Source organism: Musca domestica, unplaced genomic scaffold, assembly GCF_030504385.1.
Source record: "Musca domestica strain aabys unplaced genomic scaffold, Musca_domestica.polishedcontigs.V.1.1 17, whole genome shotgun sequence".
In the NCBI taxonomy this organism is placed as follows: domain Eukaryota; kingdom Metazoa; phylum Arthropoda; class Insecta; order Diptera; family Muscidae; genus Musca; species Musca domestica.
Genome location: NW_026712230.1, coordinates 7,545,348 through 7,558,897, shown reverse-complemented (window position 1 = coordinate 7,558,897; position 13,550 = coordinate 7,545,348). Strand labels below are relative to the sequence as shown.

The window sequence follows — 13,550 nt, the reverse complement described above, 5'->3', positions numbered from 1 at the left end:
TAAGGTTCGATCGTGGCACGGCTGACTCGAATATTTGCATGGTGTTCTCCACAAATGCAGGGTGTCAACGCGTTGACATCGAACCGTGTCATCGTCAAATTGTGTGTCATTTGTGTACGTGTGCTTAGATTGAGAGTATGTGTGTGTGTGTTACTTTCGACGGTGAGAATGTGCTTTTGTGTGCTGTAGTTTTGAAAAAACAAACACCGCGTAAATATAAAATTGAGTTCAATAACAAAATGTTCATAGACATCATCAAATAAATAGAAAAATGAAATAAATTCTGAATAATCCCAATTTATTGGTGATTATCATAAAATTTTGGTCATAAAAAAGAGGTAAATATTGTTTGCCTATTTTCAATCTACACATAGTGTTCTTTTAAAATTAAAGTTTGTGGGCATGGATTTGACTCTCATTCAATAACAGAATATGCACAGAATTGAACAATGGAAGTATATAGTGTTGTTACGTGAATTACAGTAGCACTCATTCTCATTTACACCTCAATACCGGAGGCAAACATTTATGAAGTTATAATCAAAATAAGAAAAATTTTCAGGGGATTATTGTTTTGTAATAAGGATTAACATTTTAAATTGTTTCGTCAATAACTACGAAATGTGAAAATTTCGCCAAGAAATTCCTTATTACAAAAAATTTATTTTCTCACATATCGGAAAAGCAGGTAGCGATTGCGCTTTGCCTTCATCGTGTGTGTGTCGTTTTCGTTGGCAATTGTTTCATAATTTTTGTTGTTTTTTTTGATAGAACATTTTTGTATGACACACTATTCAACATTCCCTTTTATTGGTCATTACATGTTATGACGATGGGTTTGAGTGTGACCGACATGACGAGACATCGAGCATTTGGTTGGATGTCACGTACTGTTATGCGTTTGATCAAACAGGGCACAACATGACGAGCGTTTTCTCTCCATGGCATAAATAGAGAAAATTGTCACATTTGCAGCCCTTTAATGGATACTTCATCCAAAGTCAAAGAATGAGCCATGTAGGTCCACGTCTTCATATAGCCCCCATATAACGGTACTCCCGATATTCGGTATTTTAATGATTTTAGCGACATTATTTACAGGGATTGTTTCAAATTTCGTATGTGAAGTTCGTAATGGATAATTCAGCCCATGCCAGAAAATTGTCTGTGCAGGTCCACGTCTTCGTATAGCCCCCATATAACGGTACCCCCATATTCGGTATTTTGACGATTTTAGCTACATTATAAACAGATTTTTCTTCAAGTTTCGCATTTAAATATTGTAATAATTTATGACAAAAGTTGCCTATGCAGGCCCACGTCGTCGTATAAGCATTCGGTTTTTTTAAGATTTTAACTGAATTTTTAACGGTTTTTTTTTTGGAAATTGCCAAATTTGTACCAAATGGTGGAGGGTATTAAAAGTTCGGCCCGGCCGAACTTACAGCTTTTTTACTTGTTTCATACTTTAATTATTAATTATTAATTATTAATTTATTTATTTATTTTTTAAAGATATATATGTGTGTTTTTTGTGGGGTTGTGGATACAGTTATATCCATGAATTAATTGAGTAGGTAATTCAGATTCGTTTAGAAACAGTTATATCTAAGTGAATCGCGGACTACAGGAATAGTCTTACGGATAAAATCATACCGCTGACTACATTCATAGTCTTATTGATTTCTTCACAGAAGCGGCTTCCGTTTTAGCATACTACTACCTGTGAAGTATAACAGTGAGCGACGAAAAAAACGTTCAATTGGCCAGACAAGAGCTGAAAATAATGAGACAGTAAAACAAACATAAACTATGTGATAGAAAGAGTTTCACGTCTACGCAGTCTATCGTGTCCTCCGAATAATAGGAGTTGGCGGGCAAAGCTATTTGGGTGTTCGGATAGTTTGCTCAAGTACTTTGGGCAAAGCTTCTTTATTTCTTCTTAACCGGTAAGTATGTTTAGGTCCTTGTGGATGTTTGGGTTTCTTATGTACCATGGTGCACCTGTAATAGATCGAAGAATATTCGATTGTGTCCTTTGTAGCTTGATTTACGTTAGAGGCACTAGCTATGCCCCAGAGCTGTATGCCAAAGTCCAAATTGGCTTTGTTACAGTCTTATAAAATAGGACTTTTTATTCTAATTTAATGGAAGAACGTATACCAATTAACCACTCAAGATTAACCTTTTTTAGTTTAATTTGCGTGATTTTCGCATCGATGTGTTGCTTCCATGTAAGTCTTCTTTCCAGGTGCATTCCGAGATATTGTACAGTATTTTTCTATGGAACTTGAGTGTTAAAGATTTTTATCGTGGGGCAAAGTTCACGTCTTAGAGCAAAAGTAACGTGTATGCACTTGCTTGCATTTGCCGATATTCTCCATTTTGTCAGCCAATTTTCGAGAATATCTGCATGGTTTTGTAGTTTTTCCGACGCTATCATAGGATTGTGTATGCTAATGGAAGCAGTATCATCAGCAAACGTTGAGGTGAGGGTTTCATTGGTTGTGGTCATATCGGCATTAAATAACACATACAGAATTGGGCCTAAGATACTAACCTGTGGGATGCCAGCCAATATTTTTCTCGAATTTGAAAGTACGTCTTTCGATTTAACAAAAAAACAAGTAAAAAAACATTAAGTTCGGCCGGGCCAAACTTTTAATACCCTCCACCTTAGGGTAAAGGAAACATTAGAAGAAATGTGGCAAAAACCATTAAAATGCCGAATATCGGGAGATACCGTTATATGTGGGCTCTACCAAATCGTGGACCTACACATGCCAACGGAGCTAGAACCCATTATGACCTACAAATACCAATTTTCAGACAAATACGTGAAAAAAAGGGGCAAAAATCATCAAATTACCGAATATTTGGGAGGTACCGTTATATGGGGGCTATACCAAAACGTGGACCTATAATTACAATGACTCGCCACACGAACTGGGACCCATTATGACTCACAAATACCAATTTTTACACAAATCAGTGAAAAAATGTTGCAAAAACCATCAAAATATCGAATATCGGGAGGTACCGTTATATGGGGGCTATACCAAATCATGGACCCATACATGCAATGTTTCGCCACCGGAGCTGGAACTCATTATGACCAACAAATACCAATTTTTAGACAAATCCGTTAAAAACTGTGGCAAAGATAATCAAAATATCGAATATCTGGAGGTACCATTATATGAAGGCTATACCAAAACGTGGACCTATACATGCTATGTTTTGCCACACATACAGGGACCCGTTATGACCTACAAATACCAAATTTTCAGTGAAATTCGTGAAAAAATCAGTCAAAAATCATCAAAATACCGAATATTGGGAGCTACCGTTATATGGGGACTATACCAAAACGTGGACCTATACATACAATGTTTCGCCACACGAACTAGGACCCATTATGACTCACAAATACCAATTTTTACACATTTCAGTGAACAAATGTTGCAAAAACCATCAAAATACCGAATATCGGGAGGTACCGTTATATGGGGGCTATACCAAATCATGGACCCATACATGCAATGTTTCGCCACCGGAGCTGGAACTCATTATGACCAACAAATACCAATTTTTAGACAAATCCGTTAAAAGCTGTGGCAAAAATAATCAAAATATCGAATATCGGGAGGTACCATTATATGAAGGCTATACCAAAACATGGACCTATACATGCTATGTTTTGCCACACATACAGGGACCCGTTATGACCTACAAATACCAATTTTCAGACAAATCCGTTAAATAATGTGGCATAAATCATCAAAATACCGAATATCGGGAGGTACTGTTATATGGGGACTATACCAGAACGTGGACCGATATATTTTATTTTCAATACCAACCATCCTAGACACAATACCAATTTGCTCTGCTAAATTTTGGCGCTCTACGTCAAATAATGTGGGCTGTATCGTGATTTCAACAGACAGACAGACGGTAGAGTTTCACAAATTTTGTATAGAATTCCAAGATTTCAAACTCTGTCAAACGCTTGGGAAATTTCTATAAATAACGCGGAGCAGTATTCCTTCCTTTCGAATGCCATTCTGATGTTTGTGACTATGCGGTGCTCTTGCTCAATAGTACTGTGGTTCTTACGGAAGCCGAATTGGTGCTCGGGGATAATATTGCTACATGTAATATGGGAAATTAACTTTCTTAGTAATGTTGTTTCGAACAACTTTGAGAGTATAGATAGAAGACTGATGGGTCTATACGAATTGACCTGCGTTGAATCTTTTCCAGGTTTCGGAGTCATTACTATTTCAGATTCTCTCCATACAGACGGGAAGTACGCTACTCGAAAAATGCTGTCAAATATGAATAACAATAGTTTAACGACCGGTGTTGGTAATTTCATGAGCATGTTTGGAGTAGTTTTATCTTTCCCCGGGGATTTTGTCGAGGCTATAGAACTTCGATTTCTTTTAGAGAAAATCGTATTGGATTCGGAACAATGTCGTCAATTAGAGGTTGAACAGTGAACAGTCACATTTTCTAAGCGAATTGGAGATTCGTGGGCGATAGGTCTATTCATGTCGAAAGATATGAAGTAGGTTAATGAAATTTTGCTGAGATGAATTTTATGTCCGTATAATTTTTATACCATACAACATATAGTGGTAAGGGTATTATATATTTGTGCATTTGTTTGTAACATTTAGAATAAAGCGAAATAGGATTATTGTTCCTTTAGATGATCTCCATAGAATCACATTCTAGGTCGATTTATAAATATCCGTCCGACTGTTTATCCATGTTTGTTTTTGTGAACAAAATGCAAGTCACATTCATAGACCGATTTGGACAAAATTTCACACAGATCATATTTTTGACCCAAGGGCGAACTCTCTTGAAATTGGAGATAATAGGATCCGATATATATTGGGCCAAATAAAGCTTGTGAAATTTGGTGATAATCGGTTAAGACATTGCTAAAGCTCCCATATATAATATTCATCCGTTTTGCTATTTTAGTATTCCATAGCAATATTATCCACTGCATACCAACGTTATTCGGGAAAATATATCAAATACAGCTTGGAAAGACCTGTGCCAAATTTTATCAAGATCAGTTCAGATTTGGATATAGCTCCCATACAAATCTTTATCCGATTTCATGTTTATTGTATATCAAATCGTTAATATCAGCCCGATTGGATTGAATTCTGCCACCATATGCCAAGTTTGCTGAAAATCGGTGTAGATAGTGCTGTGCTACCATATGTATGTTTCATATGATTTGGTGTCAAACATTCGTAATATGCACTCTACAACAATGGTATTCGGTACCAGATGCTTTTTAGAGCTCAGAAATACCTTTGCCAAATTATATCGAGATCGGATCAGATTTGGATATAGATATAGCACCCATAAATATCTTCGAACGATTTTAGGTTTATTGTGTACCAAATGGTTAATATCGGTCCACATTGAGTAAATTTTGGCACTTCCGACCGAATTCGTCTAAATCAAATTTGGGGAAATTGTTTCAGATATAGCTCTAGCTTCCACACATATGTTACATCCGATTTGGTGTTTAAATCCCTTACTCCCGTAATATGCAATCTATAGCAATGATATTTAGAACCAAATATTTAATAGGGCTCAGAAATGCCTTTACTAAATTTTAAAGAGATAGATTCAGATTTTGATACAGCTTTCGAATATATCTTCATCTGATTTCAATTTTATTGTGCGCCAAATATGTAATACTCGATGTATGTATGTATTTCAGCACATTCGACCGAATTCAGCCTAGAAGCTATATGTATAGCTCGCATATATATGTTTTATCTGATTTTGTTTTCAAGTTCTTCAGACTCGTAATATACACTTCTCAATAATGATATTTGGTACCAGATATCTAATCGAGATCGGTTCAAATTTGGATATAGTTCACATATATATCTTAACGGAGTTTCAGATTTATTGTGCACCAAATGACTAATATATGGCTAATTTTGGCACTTCCGACCGAATTCAGCCCAGAAAGAAGTACTTCAAATTAGGCGAAAATTCAGATATAGAATTTAAACACTTCATAAATTTTATAGATATCATTTCAGATACAGAATTTAAACACAGTTCCGATTTGGATATAGCTTCAAAATATATCTTCATCCGATTTCACGACATATTTCTATCCGATGGGATGGATTTTAGTGAAAATCGGTTCAGTCAAAAATGCCTCCGTCTAATTTAGCGGAAACCGACTCACAGTAGGATATACGTTCCATTCTAAATTGCTCTTAAGTCAAAAATGCATTCCAAAGCGATCATACCTAGCAAAAAATTTTCTGAAAATTGGAAACAGTAATTTTTTTCATGTCTCCTTTAGCGCTTTCTCTAGAGGCAAATTCATTGCTAGTTGGTAACAAGTAAAAAACATTAAGTTCGGCCGGGCCAAACTTTTAATACCCTCCACCTTAGGGTAAAGGAAACATTAGAAGAAATGTGGCAAAAACCATTAAAATGCCGAATATCGGGAGGTACCGTTATATGGGGGCTCTACCAAATCGTGGACCTACACATGCAAGGTTCCGCCAACGGAGCTAGAACCCATTATGACCTACAAATACCAATTTTCAGACAAATACGTGAAAAAGGGGGCAAAAATCATCAAATTACCGAATATCGGGAGGTACCGTTATATGGGGGCTATACCAAAACGTGGACCTATAATTACAATGACTCGCCACACGAACTGGGACCCATTATGATCTACAACTACCAAATTTTCAGTGAAATTCGTGTAAAAATCAGTCAAAAATCATCAAAATACCGAATATTGGGAGCTACCGTTATATGGGGACTATACCAAAACGTGGACCTATACATACAATGTTTCGCCACACGAACTAGGACCCATTATGACTCACAAATATCAATTTTTACACAAATCAGTGAAAAAATGTTGCAAAAACCATCAAAATACCGAATATCGGGAGGTACCGTTATATGGGGGCTATACCAAATCATGGACCCATACATGCAATGTTTCGCCACCGGAGCTGGAACTCATTATGACCAACAAATACCTATTTTTAGACAAATCCGTTAAAAGCTGTGGCAAAAATAATCAAAATATCGAATATCGGGAGGTACCATTATATGAAGGCTATACCAAAACGTGGACCTATATATGCTATGTTTTGCCACACATACAGGGACCTGTTATGACCTACAAATACCAATTTTCAGACAAATCCGTTAAATAATGTGGCATAAATAATCAAAATACCGAATATCGGGAGGTACCGTTATATGGGGACTATACCAGAACGTCGACCGATATATCTCATTTTCAATACCAACCATCCTAGACACAATACCAATTGCTCTGCTAAATTTTGGCGCTCTACGTCAAATAATGTGGGCTGTATCGTGATTTCAACAGACAGACAGACAGACGGACAGACAGACATCGTTAAATCGACTTAGAATTTTATGCTGATTATGAATATATATACTTTATGGGGTCTTCGACGAATATTTAAGGATGTTACAAACGGAATGACAAAGTTAATATACCCTCCTTTCCAAGGTGGAGGGTATAAAAACGGGTGAAGCGCAACTTTTCCTCAGTAAAGTATGTGGGAGCTTCCGTTCTCATTTACACGGTTGCACACTTGAAAGCACCACGAAGTTAAGATCGGTAATGTTCGTACCTATGGTTTTAGGATCTCACTTGCATGCTCTCGAGTTATTATTCGATTATGTAATCAGTTTGTGATTTGATTGTGATGTAGACGGACGTCTCTACGCACGTTTGAAGATATATAACGGGATATTTTTTGTGTGTCTTTTTTTGTTGTTGTGTAGCAAAACTGTTTTTTGATAAAGTTGAAGTAAGTAGATGTATTTCCTATGAATTTCTGTACGTAAACAATTGTGTGTCGTCTTTATAATTACTGCAGTACTATCAGAAATCAACGTTATATTGAAAACCCATCTAACCCAGGACTTGAAAAACAGAAGTATAAAGAATTGTTTCCAATAAGGAGGAACTCGAAGCAGTTGAAAATGAAATAAACAATGACATTTCTTTATATTTTCACCAGTGAATTCTGCGATATAGCTAGCGCTACCATGTCTAATGTAGAAAATCTTCGTTTACAACAGTGAGGAATTTTCCTTGGGTTTTTTGCTGGATAGTTAGTATGATCTACTCCTCATAAATTCCCTATATTAACGTTTTTTTTTACTGCAGATAGCCCACCTTAATAAGCATTGTGGTGTAGGGTAACAAAAAGTCGGCCCCGCCCGACTCTTGACCTTTCTTAACTGGTTTATCTGCCGAGGTAGTGCTGTGCTCTCCTTGCCTTTCTTTATATCAACCTAATGCTAATTTATAACAAACCTACTCGAAGGCCACACGAAATATTAAATGGAAACATGAAAAGACAATTATGTGGAATATTTTTAAAAGGCGTTAAAAGTGGTATGTCGTCCTCCGTATGTGGCACATGCCTCCTTCTTCATAATAAGTATTTACTTTTCTGTAATTATTTTTTTTGTGTGTTTACAGTGTAACTAATAGGTTTTCGACAACATTTGCATTCTTACTTGCATCGTTATCCATTCTTAGCCATTTTTCTTTCTCATCCAATATATCCAGTCACCCATCACTCAACTACCTCCCATATTTGTATGCCTATGTATTTAATGTTTTGTCTTCTTTCATTTCAGACATGACCTGTCATTACGACATCATTTGTTTTTCACCCGAAAGTGAGGATTACGATTTACAGCCGCTGGAAATACGTGACGTAAGTAAATGAAGAGTATTATATAATTGAATATTGAACTGACTGTAGAATTTCATCCGAAATGGTGTACTTTAGTAAATACTTTTTATTTTGAATTTTTAGTATTTTATAAAGCGTAAATGAGCTTAGAAAAGGCTTATTATGAAATTTTATTGAAAGTGTAGGTGTATGGCAATCTAGTGACTGATAAGGAGATTTTTCTATTGAAAAAGAATCTGATTCTAAAATATAAAGGAAATCTGAGTTATCAAAATTCAAAACTCTATCCAAAATGTTACGATGTTTTGATCTAAAACGAGTACTATCAAATCTATTTGGTATTTCCCACAGCTAAGACTGGCTATTGTACATTTGCAGCAAATCGGGCAAAAATTACTTACATTTTTCAAAAGAAAAAAGCCACACATTTTATGGTACATCTTCTTCTATATCTATAAAAGAAGAAATTGTTTGTATGTTTGTTTGTAAATTATGGACTCGAAAGCCGCTGAACAGATTTTCCTGAAAATTCCCAATTATACTACAACATCGCCTGAAGGTAACATAGGCTATAGACATTTTTTAAAATTCCACTTGGAACTGGAGATATAGCAGCAGAATCGAAGGTACCTCCAAAAAATTTACTTCAAGTTATATTGAAATCGGTTGATGTTTCAGTATAGCTCCCTTATATATATTTCGGCCGATTTCATGTATGTTATTCACCAAACACTATATATATAACCGATTCCAATTAAATTAAGAATCTGTGGCGGAATTTGGTTAAAATAGTAAATTTGACAAATTAATTGGAAAGCGGTTAAGATTTGGATAAAGCTCCCATATAGGTATTTTCGGTCGATTTCACGTATTTGACGCAACAATTTCAATGAAATATGGAAGGTGTAAAAGTAATTTTTGTCAAATTTCAGTACAATTTCATCGGTTCAGATTGAAATTAATAAATCCGAAGGAAGACTACATTTGGCATATTCCTGCTTTTCTCATGGTCAGCTGTTCCTGGAATGTTGACGCGTCGGGAGACAGCTATTTGTTTTTTTCGCAATAAAGTATTACAATAATTCCGATTTTTAAATTTTTGAATTTGTTTTAGTTTTTTAAGCAAACATATATTCGTATATGAAATTTTGTATGCATATAAAGTCAAAAGGGGTAGCGAAGCGCACCGGGTTCAGATAGTTATAGATAAAAATTATTTTCTTCAGAGAATCACAATGAAAGTTGGTCTAGAATAATTCTTACTTTGACAATTTCCCCAAAATATGAAGTATAAAGGGATAATTGTCTATACAGCTCCACGATGTCGTATAGCCCCCATATAACGGCACCTTCCGATATTCGCTATTTTGACTATTTTAGCCACATTTTCCAATGGAATTGTCTAAATTCCACACAAGGAGTTCCTTGTGAGTACTTTACTCCCTGAAAGAGAATTATCTATATAGCTCTACGATATCGTATATCCCCCATATAACCGTACCCCCCGATATTCGGTATTTTGATAATTTTAGCCACATTTCTCAACGGAATTGCCTGAAATTCTAGACATAGACTTGTCTATATAAGTCCACAATATCGTATATCCCCCCCCCCATATATCGGTACCTTCCGATATTGGGTATTTTTAAGATTTGAACAGAATTTTTAATGGATTTTATTTTTTTTTTTTTTTTGTGAACATTTCCTAGTTTGTTCCAAATGGTGGAGGGTATTCAAAGTTCTTACTGCTTTTTGACTTGTTTTGAATAAAATGTTCATAAAATCTATTGCACTTTGGTATATACTTTATTCTGAGATTTATAGTGAGATTTTATGTTGAATATTTCATCTTCTGACACATTTCGGACGAAATTTTTATGTTACATTCGGGAGTCAAAAAAAAAAAAAAAAAAAACAAGCAAAGGCTATAGTCGTAAGGGGCGGACCATATGATACCGTACAACAATACAATATGTTGGAAGCCCTCTTATGTCCAAATCCATTTTGGAAAATTTCGTTTTTTACCTTAGCTTTACGACAAGGTACATTTGCCTAATATTCACGCACTCCATCGTGTTGTTAGGTATTCAAAATAATTTCACACAAAAGTTGTGGTCCATTTTTTCAGCTAAATATAATAAAATGGTCATTCAAAATGTTAGATCTCGGCCTTGTCCCTAACTCTATTCCCATGCAAAATTCCCTGTTGATTTGGTTTCAATTGTGACCTGTAGGGCAACTGCAAAATCAGCAAAATTTTAATTTTTTTGGTCCATTTGAACCTTTATGTGTACATCTCCAACAACAATAGGCTTTAATTCTGACCCTAATCCTTTCCCCAAGCAAAATTTCGTGAGTATCGGACCATAATTGCGACAGCTATATAATACTCTCAACATATAGTGTTGTGCACAATGTACAATTCATAATTGTAAATCAAAATAAGAAAATCGCATGCAATAACAAATATGACAAATACAGGGTGAGATAAAAAAACTGCAACAAAGTCAAACGCCAATTTTTTTTTTAATTTTCTTGAATGAAACCAAAAAAGTCAGAAATAGCATCAAATTTTAGAATAAGTTAAGATTTGTTCGAATTGGTCACCGTTGGCCTTCAAACGGCCAATGAAACCGTCACATGCTGCCCGAATGTCACACGCTTTCCAAAATACTGGAGACACAATAGTCCAACGGATTGGTATCCGGTGGTTTTGGTGGCCATTGTGCGCTGTAAATGAAGCGAGGAACCCCATAATTTGAAAGTTCTAAAAATGTTTTACCAAAAAATAAAAGGTTAATTAGAGAAAAAACATAAAAAATATATATATTTTGTAAAAAAAAAAAATAATAATAATGTGTAACCGGTTTTATTTTACATTAAGTAATCATCACAGTAATCGATGCAGTTTTCATTGAACGGGTTTGGAATTAGTAACCATGTTTTTTGTAACCACCACCGCCATAGCCGCCACCGCCTCCACCACCGTAGCCACCGCCGCCGCCACCACCGAAACCATTGCCGCTGCCATGGCCTCCACCGAAGCCGCTGCCGCCACCACTTCCAAAACCTGAACCGGAACCTGAACCCAAACCGCCACCAAGACCATTGCCATGTCCACCAGATCCTGGGCCGCGGCCCAAGCTAGCGCTGCTGCTAGAGAAACTGCTGTGGCCGTCACTTCCGCTTCCAAAACCGGTGCCTGAACCAAATCCACTCCCACCACCACCACCACGGCCTCCACCACTACCACGACCGCCACCGCTGCCTTGCGATAGGGAATTGCCACCACTTGGACCGCCTCCATGGCCACCGCCAGGACCACCACCATGGCCGCCGCTACCGCCACCTGGTCCGAAACCACCGCCACCACTTCCACCACCTAGGCCAGATCCGAAACCTCCACCGCTGCCTCCACCACCACCATGACCGCCGCCTAGACCACCACCATGGCCACCGCTGCCAGGACCACCGCTACCACCATGTCCTCCACCGGGACCAAAGCCTCCACTACCGCCTCCCAAGCCAGAACCAGAGCCGGAACCAAAACCTCCACCGCCACCACTGCCTTTGCCTCCGCCTCCACCTAGGCCACCACCGTGACCACCACCTGAGCCAGGACCGAATCCTCCAGCGTCACCACTGTGTCCTACGCCGCCACCTGGTCCAAAACCTCCACCGCCACTTCCACCACCACCTCCAAATCCTCCTCCCCCGCCTCCTCCACTTCCATAGCCACCATATTTATTGCTTCCACCTCCGCCATATGGCAAACCATTGACAGCACAATTGATGACTGCCATGGCAACGAATGTCGCCTGAAACGAGAGACGAAGAAAACAAAATAAAAATGATTGTTTTTTTCTTTTGTTTTGCCTTTAACTTCATGATTTCTTCTGTCCATCAATCTTCATGACTTTCGGCAACACTGACAGACAAAGACGGGGAAAAACACGCAATTTTCCAGGACCTCCAATGCTACTCACCAAAATCTTATTCATGTTTTGGCAAACAATCAGGGAATAAAAATGGACACAACAAGAACAACAAAACTCTTCAATAGCACTTGACCAGTTGCTGTCAATTACTGCTGTTGAAATGGAAACAGTGCCCAGCTTTTATACCTTAGCTTGGAGGTTTTTCGCTGTTCTGCTGTGAATGGCGTTGATGCTAGAGGGCGGGATGGTGCATTCCAGGGAAATCGCAATCTCTCCTCAGCAAATTTCTATTTAATCAACTGAACAGCGGCCAACGTTGCTGATGACAATAATGAAATTAAATAAGAAAATGATGAAAGCAATAATGATGTTCTAGCTGGTGTGCCACTGATAACTTATTGCTGCCGTTACTGCTACTACTGCTGCTGCTACTGCTAATGGTGATGATGTTGACCTTCGCGTAATAATGCCAAAGTTGCTGATTACATTTGTTGTTGTTTTGCTTTAGTTAGTTTTGGTCCAATTACTGCGCAACCCTTTCTCTATTTACCCTGAACAATGTTTACATTACTGATTTAAAATTCGCCATTTCCCTATTTGAAAAAAAAAAATAAATTTTCCAATCTTATTCTATTGACAGGTTGATATTTACTAAATAATGTTGAAATCGGAAAATTTGCCACTGTTCATTTTAACACGAATTTCATTGTTTAATAATTTTCAAGGAATTCAAGTTACAAGTTCAATTCCTACTTTCTAGAATTTGAATTTCCTTTCCAACGTCAATTTTTTTTAAACAATTCCTAAAAACGAAAAATTTAAAAATAAATTCTTACCATAT

General features: G+C 37.1%; 2 protein-coding genes across 3 annotated transcripts in view; one reads left to right on the top strand and one right to left on the bottom strand.

The window, feature by feature from the left end:
• LOC131800519 (tyrosine-protein kinase receptor torso-like) overlaps positions 1 to 13,550 on the top strand; it is a 181,979-nt gene that overhangs the window by 34,908 nt on the left and 133,521 nt on the right. For both annotated transcript variants that reach the window (XM_059120452.1, XM_059120451.1), the window contains exon 5: positions 8,713 to 8,792. In XM_059120452.1, the coding sequence (XP_058976435.1) occupies positions 8,713 to 8,792 (80 nt within the window). The remainder of the gene's footprint in view (positions 1 to 8,712; positions 8,793 to 13,550) is intronic.
• LOC101896676 (uncharacterized) lies at positions 11,572 to 12,917 on the bottom strand. Its single transcript, XM_059120455.1, has 2 exons — positions 12,758 to 12,917; positions 11,572 to 12,589 (listed from the first exon to the last, which is right to left on the bottom strand). The coding sequence occupies exons 1-2, from the start codon at positions 12,770 to 12,772 to the stop codon at positions 11,702 to 11,704; spliced, it is 903 nt and encodes a 300-aa protein (XP_058976438.1). The 5' UTR covers positions 12,773 to 12,917; the 3' UTR covers positions 11,572 to 11,701.